General features: G+C 38.9%; 1 protein-coding gene across 1 annotated transcript in view; it reads right to left on the bottom strand.

The window, feature by feature from the left end:
- LRP2 (LDL receptor related protein 2) overlaps positions 1–14,572 on the bottom strand; it is a 194,750-nt gene that overhangs the window by 78,137 nt on the left and 102,041 nt on the right. The window contains exons 32-35 of the mRNA XM_032401234.1: positions 12,996–13,173; positions 10,739–10,867; positions 4,710–4,876; positions 3,540–3,683 (exon numbers count right to left, since the gene is read on the bottom strand). Of these exons, the coding sequence (XP_032257125.1) occupies positions 3,540–3,683; positions 4,710–4,876; positions 10,739–10,867; positions 12,996–13,173 (618 nt within the window). The remainder of the gene's footprint in view (positions 1–3,539; positions 3,684–4,709; positions 4,877–10,738; positions 10,868–12,995; positions 13,174–14,572) is intronic.

Below are 14,572 nucleotides of genomic sequence, written 5' to 3'. Positions count from 1 at the left end.
GGCAAGTAAATTCACCTCTCTGAACTTAGTTTCTTTATTAGTAAAATGTGGACAATACTGGGACATTCTGCACAGAGCTATGAGATAATACATGTAAAGTGCTTAACACAGCACCCAGTGTAAGTGTGTTTCCTATTTTTTTAATGGTCCATTTATTGGACACTTATTATGTAGTAGCCATTATACTAAGCATTGTTGGATTGAATCCTCACAATAATTCTGTGAGATAGATACCCATATTATGGATGCCCGTATTACACATGATGAAAGAGGCCTAGGGCCCTTTAGTGGCTTTCTCAGTGTTATCTATTTTTAATTATTATCGCTGTAATTATGAAAACTAATGTTAACAGAATCCTAAAACATCACAGAAAAGTATGGGTTACTACACGAGAAGCGGTTTCTTATAGGAACGAGGTTATTCTAATATGCACTTGAGACAGCCTGACAGGAGAAGCAGCTAGTAAGAAATTAGAAGGTGATTGCTGATTTGCATGAAGGTTTTTCTATAAAGTTGCTTTTTAATGCAAATAGATTATTTGTATATCAGTGTTTATGTTTCTATCTCTGCCTTCTTTCTGTCTCTATATGTATTTTTTTCCTCCCTCCTCTTCTACACACACACACACACACACACACACACACACACACACACCCCTCTCTTTAATCCCTCACTCTTCTAAATTTTTCTCTCTCCTGTGGAGTATCTTTCTCTCTTTTTTAATTTGCCTCTTTCTGTCAAAATTTCTCTCCTTTTCCTGGGCCTAAGGATCTCTTTAATTCAAAGGAAAGCTCTTTTTCCTTGCTTTTCAGCATATTATCAAGTTCTCTCTCACACAACCATTCTGTGTGCCTCACTCTTCAGCGACAATATCGCATTTAGTGAACGCGCACACAGCTACCCCTAGTGGAAAACAACTTATTCAGTATTTCTCTTATTTTCAAATTTGAATTAAATATGAGTTACTCTTATGCTGGAAGGGACATTGTTCATGTAAACAGTAAGCAAACACTATTTCTGGGCCCTTACTGCAATCTAATATTCCCCTGACAGAGTCACCATTGACATCAACAAAGGAGAAAACCAATAAAAAACACTAAAAGGGCAATTTACCTTTGGATCATTATTCTCATAGGTCTGCTGTGGCTATTCTAAATATACTGGTAGTTTGGGGGAAACAGGACTCTGTATTCACTAAGATACCTTAGTGTCAAGAAGTACTTTTAGTTACTGAGCTATAATCCCATTTTACAGCTATGGAAGCAGAGGCCAGAGAAGTAATTTGTCCAAGGTCAAATACCCTGTGAGTGGAGGAAATACAGTACTGTCCCCAGTCTATCAAGTGCTTTTCTCTGCCTGGGGTGACTTTTCCTTACTTACTCATTTGGCAGAAATTAAGTACGGGTCATCTTTCAGGATGCAGCTCACAGGTAACTGGTTCTCCTGCCATTCTCCCTCCCCACACGTTTACCTCTGCCCACGTTTACCTCTGCCCCTAGTCACAGAACACTTTACAGTCACTGCTCATATCACACTTAGCACTCTGGAACAAAGCTATTTGTTTGCATGTCTAAGTCTCAGAACTACTTAAAAGCAGGAAAAAAAAATACTTTATTCATCTTTGAAGATCCAGGACTAACAATGGGACGGATGTGTTTACTAGTATGTGTTCAGTAAGTAAGCCAGACTCAAAGCAGGTCTTCGGACTCCAAAGCAAATTATCTTTCCTCTGTGCCTCACTGCATTCGGGCACAATTACAAACTTTAGGTTTTATATGATTAGAGTGGCCTTACCAATATAACATTTGCATGCGCGCAGACACACATTCATTCACTCACTCGCATGGTATTTATCAGCTGGTGCCTTTTCGTTTTACCTCATACTGATGGAGGAAACATGTTCCCTGCTTTTGGAAAACTATCAGTTTAAAAGGGAAGACCCCCATTTACAAAGCAAGAGACCAAAAAACAGAGTAGGAACATACTGTCATTCAGAATGAAGCACTGAGCAGATGTGAGTTTGGAATTAAGGGTTTTAGGCAGTCCATTGTGCCAATGTTTTGATGGGAGAGTGGTATTTTTAGTTGAGATAATGAAAAGACACCTTTTGTCGTGGTCAAAAGGGGTTACAGCAGGCTGGATTGCTGGAGTTGTCATTTTTAACAAGGCAAAGTCAGAACACTGCCTGGGCATCAGGGCAGTGAAGCTGTTTAAACCAGTTTCTTAAATTATGTAAAATTCAGGTTCTTATTTAAACAACAAAGGGCTTGAACCAGATGAGCCTCCAAGATTCCCCTCATGTTAAGAGCTGACGATTCTACCTGGCTTGAGATAGTTCAGAGGTTAGCATTTGTACATGTTGCAAATGTCCCTCTGATTGTGAATGTGTACTACTGTCGCCTGCGCTCGGGAATGTTGTGAGAATTTAATGAGATCCTGTTTGTAGAAGACCTCTGTAAACTGTAAGCAAGCACTTCCCCTTTCCAATCCGCTCTAACTTAGCCACTTGACTGCTATGAGCCTTCCTCCCCTTCATTCAGCATCTATCTTTCTGAATGCTCCACAGAGAACCAGCTGACTAGCTGGTGCCTCACCCTGAGCCGTGAGCTGTCACTCTACACAGCCTTGCTAACTGCCCCGCTCACAAGACCCTCCCTTTGCTTTAGAAATTTTCACTTTCAAAATTATTACGAATTAATAATCCCTTACAGGGACGCCTGGGTGGCTCAGTCGGTTAAGCATCTGCCTTCAGCTCAGGTCATGATCTCAGGGTCCTGGGATGGAGTCCTGCATCGGGCTCCTTGCTCGGCGGGGAGCCTGCTTCTCCCTCTGCCTGCCACTCCCCCCTGCTTGTGCTCTGACAAATAAATAAATAAAAATCTTTAATAATCCCGTACATGTTTTAACCTTGTCCCAGAATGGAGTAACCAATACTAGTTGAGTCAACTCTGATTTACTTCATGTGATTGCATACCGGTACCCCATCTAAAATTTCTTCTGGAAATTAAAGTAAAAAGAACACTTATCGCAACGAGGAGAGTATCAAAGGAATTAGAATCAAGTTTCTACTTTCTGTTTCACTGTTAGAAAAACTGTATGGAGCCATAGAAAGATTTCCATCTTGGAACAGAGGTAACCTATAAACTTGGTTTGGACTGAAATAGCGTTAGACTTGATGAGGAAAGACAGGGAAAATTTCCTACCTACTATATTCTTCCATACTTAATGCTGAATTCCTTATGTAATTTTTCATTTATCTTTTTATATATTTTTATAGATTGCCTAAAATCCTTTTATATGAACCAGTTAGTATTGATGCTTAGGAGGAAAATAAAATAGGGCAGTAGAAAGTTCCAGCAATTTATTTCTAAGGTGGTTTTACTCCTTCACTTCTAAGACTGATAGTTCATACTGATAGCTCCTCCCTTTGGCTTCCTGATGAAAAATAATTTCAAAATCTAGGAGAGCATTTCCTGAGAACAGATTTTACATGCATCAAAAACCAGTGTTCGTGTAAATAGTATTATGGAATCATTACCTCAATTGATGGAGTTCCAGGATTGGTGTAATACAAGTTTCTTGATAGCCAATCTAAGGCCAGGCTCATGGAAGACCCCAACCTAGATAGAGAAACCAATACTGTCCTGTTGGTGCCATCTGTCTTCACTCTGTGAATTTCACCCTGAAAAGAAAGGAGGAGACGTGAGCTGTTTCAAGGCCACAGTTTCTCTACGGAAGCACTTTCTTCACCGCAGCTACCACCGTCTGCTACGTTTCTTGAACACACCTCGCATTTGGAGACAAGGCAAAGGTGCGGCGCCACTGGGTGGGCTCACCGTGTATAATGCTAACACCAGCAATACTTTGAAAATAATGATTTTTTAAGTGTGTCCGAGGCTCATCATTCGAGTTGCCTCTGAGATTGGCTACAGAGATTCTTTCTTAACTACCACAGGCCACAGTCATAAAAATAACCCAAGTCATAGGTGAAAATCAGGAGGCCAATATAGCCATAAAATCCTATTTTATTTACATAGAGGTGACAAGCATTAAACACAAAGATCTTCCCTCTCTTCCTCATTTGCAATCTCGCTGCCCCTTCCCCATCCTCACAGCTTTCTCCTCTAAAGGGTGGGCTCCCATATGAAGAGAACTGAAGGAGTACTCTTTTTATCCTGGAGGCAAAGATGCTGATGAGGACCCCAGCAGCCACATCAAATGCTTTCCTGGAATTTCCTCAGGGATCTACTGCTTTTTGTCGAGTTATGATCATCTTTATATTCATCTAATATCTTCTACTAGCTTAAAAATCCTTAAGAGCAAGCTTTGTTACTGCTTCTTCTGGTGTGTATTCTACAGCAGAAAGTCATTAGTTCAGTGCAGAGCAAATAGTAGGCACTTAATAAATACTTGCTGGATGAACAAATAAATAATACCCAATAGCTTAAATGGGCTTATTATCTGGTCTTTGTTCCGGGCCAGCCTCCTATCTACATCCTTCACTGAATCAAAAAAACTTAGTGGTACTATATGGTAATTAAACGAATTTAAATAAAATAAAAATTTTTTAAAACTTAGTGGTAAATTAATTTACTCCTGGACCATGTCTCTTTTATCCACCCAGCAAAAGTTTGCTTATAAGAAGGCATCGGTACAGTTCGACTCTTCAAGAACAAGTTATACACTTTGAATGTTATTCAAAACTTACTGGATTCTCAACCCAATAGATGAACTGCTCTGAGTCATCAAACTCAACATCGTAACCGTTCATCACCCCTGCTATGGGGACCATAGCATCGTTGCTCTTCACCTCGGGATTAAGGGAGATTCCAAAAATTATACTGTATCTTACAGTTATTAAGAAAGGTTGATCATCTGTGAAAATAGCAGAATATCAATCAAAATTATATCCCACTATTCCCAGACATGTAGAGTAATGGAAGGCAGTGGACTGTTATCATCTCCTAGGATAAAATGCCCTTGCAGCTTTGCAGCAATAAATATCATACACATTACGTATTTCATCAGGCAACCCAGGGCCTTGGATCGGGTTTCAGCGGGTTGCCCGGGCACCACCTTACTCTTCGTGAATCCCTTGCTTACATGGATAAAGCATCTGTGTTTGTTAAGCATCACAGTGTGCGCATAGACAAACCTCACTAATATCCAGTAACTCAAGAAAAGGAGAGTTGGATTTGGAAAAAAAAAATTTGAAGAAAACATATGGACTATTCTTGGTGAGTTTTAATATTACCAAGTGTAGCCTAGTGTTTATTAGAGACTTTAATTACTAAGTAAATCCAATGTACAATCTCTACAATTATTGTTTGATCAACAGCTGTCTTCTGCACTTGATTTTAACTCCCAAAAGGCAGTGACTATGTCTGATTTACTCACTATTATGTCCCCAGACCTGGCATGTAATAGTTGCCAAATAAGTATTTGCTAACTAAATGAATGACCACATAAATGAATAAATAGATGGATGCATAAGCTGGTACAGCCACTCTGGAAAACAGTATGGTGTTCCCTCAAAACGTTGAAAATAGAGCTACCCTACGTCCCAATTGCACTACTGGGTATTTACCCTAAAGATACAAATGTAGTGATCCAAAGGGGTATGTGCACCCTAATGTTTATAGCAGCAATGTCCACAGTAGCCAAACTCTGGAAAGAGCCTAGATGTCCATCAACAGATGAATGGATAAAGAAGATGTGGTATATATATATACAATGGAATATTATGCAGCCATCAAAAAAATGACACCTAAGTCAATCAGAGAAAGACAATTATCATATGATCTCACTGATATGAGGAATTTGAGAAACAAAACAGAGAATCATAGGGGAAGGGAGGGAAAAAAGAAACAAGATGAAACCAGGTAGGGTTTATGTCTCTTATGGAAGAGACTCTTAATCTCAGGAAACAAACTGAGGGTTGCTGGAGTGGAGGGGGGTGGGAGGGTTGGGGTGGCTGGGTGATGGACACTGGGGAGGATATGTACTATGGTGACCGCTGTGAATTGTGTAAGACTGATGAATCACAGAACTGTACCCCTGAAACAAATAATACATCATATGTTAATTTAAAAAATTTTTAAAAATAGATAGATACATAAATGAATATGTAAATAGGATTTTCTAAAGTTCTCAAAAGTATCTGTATACTGCAACTTAAACAAACTCATAATATCTTATTCAAACTATCAGTTCACTTAATCTCCTTAACGGGAAACAAGAGGTCCTTTTTCGAAGATAATCTTTATCCTAGCTATAGTCCTTTTAGCAAAAAAATCTAAACTGATGAAATTCAAGAATGGGGTTTTATTTATAATTATCTCAGAAAAGGAAAACTGGACTATGGGTTTTGTGGTATGAAGACATCTACATAAGATATATCACATAGTAAGCAAAATTAAAATGATTATCACTGTATAATTTTCATCTGCTAAAAATGATGTTTTCATTCTTTTAATAATCTGGAAAGCTTTAGATCTTCAAAGGGATTATTTTGTGTTTTTTTTTTTAAGATTTTATTTATTTGACAGAGACACAGGGAGAGAGGGAACACGAGCAGGGGAGTGGGAGAGAGAGCAGCAGACTCTCCGCCGAGCAGGGAGCCCGATGTGGGGCTCGATGCGGGGCTCGATCCCAGGACCCTGGGATCAGGACCCGAGCCGAAGGCAGACGCTTAACGACTGAGCCACCCAGGCGCCCCTTCCAAGGGATTATTCTGGCTCTTTACTGATTTTAACACCTCATTAGCTTTTCCTTGTTCCTGGCATTTCTATTACTAAAAATAACTTAGCATTTATTAATGTAGTAAACATTTAAAGTAATATTGCAACTATTAATGCTGTATTTTTACAAAGCCCTACAATATACAGCTTTAGTCTTTCCCAATAAACCTGCAAAGTTGTTTTCAACTGAGGCCAATACAACTTGCAGGGGCTAATGTGAGAGTTTAACTCACCAGCCTGTCCTCTCTCACCTGCCCCACATTGCCTCTCTTCTGAATATAATAGCCATAAATAATCGCCCCTATTTATTGGGAATGTGTGCCACATAGTATGCACCAAATATTATTTCATTACTTTATCTCCCTAAAGCCTCATAACCCTGTTAGGTCATTACCCCTCCCCAACCCCCAACTTTCAAATGAGGCACAAAGAAATTAAGCAATTTAACCAAGGTCACACAGCCAGATCCTCGGACTCCAAAACTTAGGTTCTTAATCACTACTCTGCAAAAAGTGCAGGCCGGGTACTAAATTATTGAGTATCAAATTACCACTTAACTTCATTTAACTGCAGTAATATACTGTGAAAGCTATATTATGAGTTCAGATGTACCTTGAAATTATACTGAGATATTTAATTATTTATTCATTATATAAGTGCTCATTTGTTCAGTAAAAACAAGAAATGTTCCCCAATTTCACAAGGAAATTTTAAATTTTATTTACTCAGAACCTAATACTGCTCTTTTACATGTATAATTTTCCTTTTGTTTAATTGGAGGAACTTTCAACTAAAGCAACGTTTAGGGCCTAAAAAACTGCATTTCTCATCCATCAAACATGGGCCTTTTTGATTCTTCTAAGAAGCTCCTCCTCTCTAGCCCTACCCAGATCTACTCCTTTGGCCACTATTCCCTCACAGGGCTGTGTCTCAGGCCCTTGATCTGATGGTTCCTGCTGGATTTGAGAAGGCTGATCACTCAGGAATATTTATGGGCAATCCACCAGAGGGTGGGCTGTCATTCAGTGCTGCACTGGTGAAGGTGTGAGAGCCAAGGTGAAGGATGATGCCAGGGAAGCGCTAGACAGGACTGACCATTGAGACAAGTGGCATAGGGGAGTGTATGAAAAGTGCTCTGTGGGACAGAAAAAAGGAGTGATTTTATGACACTATACAGCTATAAAGGAGCAAATGGGTGAAAAACACAGGACTGAAGAAGGAGCAAAAACGATTACTGGAGGGCTTGTCATTCACTCAGCATTTACTGAGTGCTCCTGTGTGCCACAGGCAATGAGCATCTATCAGGTGGAGGCTTAATCCTCAAGGAACTTAGAGTCTACAGAACAAGGGCAAGTACATGGACCCTTTAGATTTCCAATGATAACGGCCATGAAGGAATATGCACAGAAGCACCTGGGGTTGTATGGGAAGGACTTCGGGAGGAAGTGACATTCAAGCCATACTAGGACAGCATGTCTCAGTCTTTTTTTTTTTCTTTTTTTAAGATTTCATTTATTTATTTGAGAGAGAGAGAGCAAGAGAGGGGGAGGGAGAATTGGGCTCCCTGCTTACTGGGGGAGCCAGGCACGGTGCTTGATCCTGGAACTCTGGGATCATTTCCTGAGCCAAAGGCTGATGCTCAACCGACTGAGCCACCCAGGTACACCTGTCTCAGTCTTTTGAAATAAAAAAATCATTTCTTCATTTTTATTCTTTATGTCATGATCCCATTACAATTAGTTTTAGCAGAGCAGAGAAGTAAAGAGAGAGCAGTCAGGAATGGGAAACTGATGATGTAATTGAAGAGCAACATTTATTACTCCCTAACAAGGTCCTCCTTAACTCAGACCTTGCACTAACTGATCAGCACTGCAAACTTTCCAACAGTGTGTGCAAGCAGTGTTTTCTTCTTATGTTGCACATAATCACTGAAACAATTTCTGTGTGTCCCTCAGTCTGAGCCAGAAACCTATTTTGGGTCTCAGGTTGTTTATTGTAGAGGATGGTGGGGAGATGTTTTGGTTTGCTTTTTGTTTATTTATTTGTTTTTAGCATTGTGGAGAACATGTTTTTCTAAAGAATAAAAAGCTATTTCACGCAGAGAAAGTTCTCAGTTTTAAATTTTATAAAATAAAATTAGGAAAAAATAGAAATAGCTCATAATTCCCTTACCCAACTGTAACCACTATTGGTGCTCATGTGTGTGTCTTCCAGACCTTTTTATTATTTTTTTAAGAATTTATTTTATTTTATTTAGAGAGAAAGAGAGAGCACGTGGGGGAGGGAGGAGCAGAGGGAAAGAGAGAGAGAGAGAATCCCAAGCAGACTCCATGCTGAGTGCAGAGCCCAACACAGGGCTCGATCCCACAACCTTGAAACCCAGACTGGAGTCAAAATCAAGAGTCGGACGCCAAACCAACTGAGCCACCCAAGCGCCCCTTCCAGACCTTTTTAATGCATATTTTTCTATGGCCAATACTGAACAGTATCTGCTTTTTCACTTAACCTTATTACATAAGCACTTCCAAAGATATTCCAGATACTTAGTTAAACAATATTTTAAAAGCTATTTAACCTGTAAATCAAGTAAAATATTTTCATCTATAAATGTTAACAAGTCTTCTAAGCTTCTTACTGAAAAAAAATTGTGGAATTCTTTTTTTTAGTTAACATATATTGGCATTAAGTTACCCAATTGGTGCTCAGAAATCAATTGAGAAATACTAAAAAAATTCCACCTCAGTAAAGTCAAACTATGGAAAACCACTAGTGGAATTATTCTAGAAACAACAAAAGGTACTATTTAGATATCAATCACCATCAGATAGTAATATTGATTACACCAATCCCCAATGCACAGTTCAACAATCTTTGTGTGGTGAAAGAATGCTTTGTATCCAAAATGTCTATAGCCCAATTTAATCTTCTGCTGAAAGACTCGGAGGACACACTAAATTAAACAATGTCAACAAGGATTAGGTGCATAATAAGTCTCTGAAGAAAAACAGCAAATGCCAATCCCTTTGTAAGCATTACCAATAATTAAAATCTTTCATCATGAAAATATCATTGCAAAATATTATATCTTGATGGAATTCAATTTTCAGTAAGCCTACATCTGCAGAATCTGAAAACACCATTAATTTCCTGGATTCAGCAGAAATTTTCCACTTGAAAACTAACTTTACCTCTAGAGTAGGATTCTATTTTCTCTTAGTTTAAGAATTTTTTATCATTAAATATTTAATTTAACTTCTCTGCAACCATTTTTGTCAGTACCAAAACACATTCACTCCACTGAGAAATGAAAAGAACTGGAATTTAGAGTAACTCTCTAGATTTTTAAGCGAAAGGTGAATGATTTTTAAAAAGACTTTATTATATCTAGTACATACTCCAGCAGAAATCTCTTTGGTGGATTGACTCTATCTTTCCTTTTTGTTCTTACTCCCTAAAGTACTTTAGTATAATTCTCCACAAACATTTCCAAAACTATCTAGGGTGAGATGAAGATTAAATTGCTCAGTCACTTATGATCTATCACACAAAGAAAACTTTCATTTTTAAAATAACCAGATATTAATTACTGAAATTGGTGTCAGAAGACCTATGCTGGGACACGCATCATTGACTATTATAATAACAACAAGATAAGGAGCCTGAAAAATAAAGCCATACACAAGTGTCAAGAATTCTTAAGTGCAGAATTTGGAACTTCCTATTATCATAGCTTGCCTAACTGTGTCCAGGTAAGAGAAAATATAAGGTTAAGAATTGTTGAATCACATGCACATATCATATGAGCTTCACATACAGAAATTATATTACAGCCGAGGTGCTCATGTCAATTACCCCAGACAGCACGTACTCCAGGTACTCACTGAATCGAAGGGTGAACACAACCCACATTCCATTAGCAAGTGGCTTAGAGCTGACATTCCTTTGCTAAACTATGGCAAGTTCCACTTTCAGGGCACACTTAAAAGGCATACTGTACCTTTCAAGCAAGTCACAGAATCATGAGAAAGACTCCATCCCGAAGGACAAGCACAGGAATAAAGGTGTGGCCTCTGGGAGGAAAGCAAGCATAGATGACTGCAGGAGGAAGAAGCGCATGAATTTTCACCTGTAATAGAAAAAGAAAAGAAGAAAACATTGGTGAATGGAAGACCTCCCACATTAAAGTGCACAGAATGAACTGATAAAGTGATACACACACACACACACACACACACACACACACACACAATTAATATCATTCAGCCATGAAAAAGAAGAAAATCTTGCTGTTTGCAACAACATGGATGGACCTTGAAAGCATACACTAAGTGAAATAAATCAGAGAGAGAAAGACAAATACTACATGATCTCACTCGTATGTGAAATCTAAGAAAAACCAAACTCATAGAACATATTGGCGGTTGCCAGATGCACAGAGTAGGCGGTGGGCAAAATGGGTGAAGGTGGTCAAAAGGTGAAAACTTCCAACTACAAGATAAGTAAGTCCTAGGATATAATGTACAGTATGATGACTACAGTTAACAATGCTGTATTATATATTTTAAAGTCATTAAGACAGTAGATCTTAAAAATTCTCATCACACACATACACAAAAATTTTGTAACTTCATATAATGGGGGATATTCACTGAACTTATTGTCATGATCATTTCATAATACGTACATATATCAAATCATGTTGTACACCTAAAAATATAATGTTATATGTCAAATTTCTCTCAATTTAAATAAATAAATTTTAAAATGTACACACAGTCATGCTGTTACTGTCCTCCCAGAGATGCCCAGTAGAGACACAAGTACATTAGGTTACCTCTGTCAGTTTGGCTTTTTTTTTCCCCTAAACTACATTACTCTTCCCTAGCATTATGCTTTCAACACAAAATTCGAAAGAGAAACAAGGGGGTAATGACTTCCCCAAGGTCACAGAACAATCCTGTCTATAACCAGACTATGAACAAATAGCCACTGAGTAACCCCGAGCTTAGTAATAGAAATATGATGCCAAATAATACGTGTCTCCTTGCCCGAGCTAAAAGAGATCTTTTTACATTAAATGAAACCAACGTGCACATTCCCTTTGTGACCTTGACACTTACCCACTGTTGTCCAAGTTTTGGTTAGATAGTAATCTTTTATTTTTCTATTGATGACATCTTTGTGTGTCTCTGCTTTTTAAAATAAATAAGGGATCCTGTGTGCATCCCAAACTCACAGGATGTTCTCCAGATCTTTAATGTTCTTATTACGTATACTGCATTAGATTCATTCACTCAAAAAATGTTCACCATGTTCCAAACACCATTTTAAGCACTGAGAATACTGTAAACATGGGGCAGATATTCTAACAAAGGGAGACAGACTTAAACTCATAAATTATGTGATTTCAAGATATGTAGGTAAAGAGCAAAAGAATTATGAGAGGGGTAAGCTATTTTAGATAGGGCAGTCAAGGGCCACCAAGGAGCATTTGAGAGAATCCTAAATGACACTGAAGGAGCAACTCAAGCAGAAATCTGGAGAAGGGTTGTTCCAGGCAGTAGAAAGAACTGGTACCAAAGTTCAGAGTAGGAGGTAGCCTGGTATGCTTCTGGAGCAAAATGAAGTCCAGCGTGGCAAGAGTAAATGGAAGAGGAGACAAGGAAGAAAAAGGGCCAGATTCTGAGGCATAGTGAGAAAGCACTACAGGTTTTGTTTGTGTGAAGATTAAGCGACTTATCCCTCTTCCCACCAGAAAGAACACCACCAATGCCAAATGTTTAAATCCCCTAGCCATGCACACCACACATCTAGGACGACTTGGGGTGGCTGTAGCACACCTACAGGGCACCGGTGCCATAACAAACGAGTCCTAAGAATAAGCTGCTCTAAGCCACAGAGTGGCAGCAATGAAAGGATCTAAGGGAAAAAAAAAAAAAAAAAAAAGAAAGGATCTAAGGGACTGTCTGGTCTATGCCCCACTTGTCAGCCAAAGAAATTGGGATTCCGAGACTGTCACAGAGACAGTAGCCAACTGCTGAATAAAATGACACAATTTAGATCTGCTGTTACACACAAGATTTTCGTCTACCGTGGTAAATAAAAGTAATGGAAAGGTTAGGACTGGGGTGGTTGGTAAAGAGGAAAGGAAAATGTACCGCCCAAACAAACAGGTCTGCAACACTGTACGCTCAGTGTTCCCAGAACAAGCGGTTTCCAAGCTATTCCCAGGCAGATGTCTCTGCATCACTCACCATCTGGTTGTTTCACAGGATGAACTGCAACAACCCCAAGAGGCTGCTGAACATTACGAATTATGACTGACTGGTTCCCACCATGCCACTTATTGGCTTGAACAACCTGATAAGTAGAGCGGTCAGTCCAGTACACGGAATCTTCAAAGAGAGTCAGGGCATAGGGATGTCGCAGAATCTGTGAAGCCGAAGAGAACAATGAGACTTTGCCCAGAAATAAAAAAGGTGAATAATATAGAAAAGGAAAAGGATAACTGCCCAAGAACATGTTTCCTTCAGCATTTAATTATTTAATAAAGACATGGGGATGTCACTGTCAAGAGACAGATACAAAAATGCACTGCTGACCTATACATATCCCATTATACCACCCCAAATTCTTTCACCTATGTGTGTCATTTAGTCTTCCTTTTTACTCTGGTAATTACTCTGCGCATCCATTTTACGAATGAAAGCAACATTGAAGTGCAGAAAGTAAGATGACCTATCGGGATCCCCTACTCCCAAGCCTTAGCCCCCAGCCCATTATCGCCACTCTTTACCCAGTTCTATCTCTGCCACTCACAGATTCACGTAAATCTGATAAGAGCCTAGATGCCTATTCCCTCAAGGTAGGGAGGCCCTGCCAGGGTCCCTTAAAGCCACAGAACCGTCAACAATGACAACTGTAGTATTTTTTTATTATTTTTTAGACTTATTTATTTTAGAGGCAGAGAGAGCAGGGGGAGGGGCAGAGGGAAAGGGGGAGAGAGAAACCGTGCTGAGCACGGATCCTGACATGGGGCTTGATCTCAGGAGCTGACCTGAGCTGAAATCAAGAGTCAGACCTTAACCGACTGAGCCACCCAGGTGCCCCAACAATGACAATTTTAAATAGAAGTCAGTAACAGCTCTTTGGTGAAATACATATTTCCTATATCTTCCCATTTAACTTGTGAGAACAAATTCAGAATTTTCTGAATAAAAATTGATTAACATATAGAATTATCTAATTAATATGTTGTACACCTGAAACCAATATAGCATTATATATCAATTATACTCCAATAAAAGATATGAAATATGTAACAGGCTGTGATTTAATTGAGAAATCTAAATATAAATTATTAATTTTTGCTTAAAACTTAAAAATTTTTTTTTTATTTTATTATGTTATGTTAATCACCATACATTACATCATTAGTTTTTGATGTAGGGTTCCATGATTCATTGTTTGCATATAACACCCAGTGCTCCATTCAATACATGCCCTCTTGAATCCCCATCACCAGGCTAACCCATCCCCCCACCCCCCCTCCCCTCTTGAACCCTCAGTTTGTTTCTCAGAGTCCATAGTCTCTCATGGTTCGTCTCCCCCTCCGATTCCCCCCCCTTCATTTTTCCCTTCCTGCTATCTTCTTCTTCTTCTTCTTTTTTTAACATATAATATATTATTTGTTTCAGAGGTACAGGTCTGTGATTCATAGAAGAAACAGATTAGCATCTACAGATCAACTAAATCACACAAACTATTAATCATTCCTGGACATGGCACAATCTGATCATGAACTGGAATAAAAATATTTTCTGTTAGAAAA

Source organism: Phoca vitulina, unplaced genomic scaffold, assembly GCF_004348235.1.
Source record: "Phoca vitulina isolate PV1807 unplaced genomic scaffold, GSC_HSeal_1.0 scaffold1, whole genome shotgun sequence".
Taxonomy (NCBI): Eukaryota; Metazoa; Chordata; class Mammalia; order Carnivora; family Phocidae; genus Phoca; species Phoca vitulina.
Note: the sequence above shows the minus strand (reverse complement) of the source record. Positions and strands in the feature narration are given on the sequence as shown.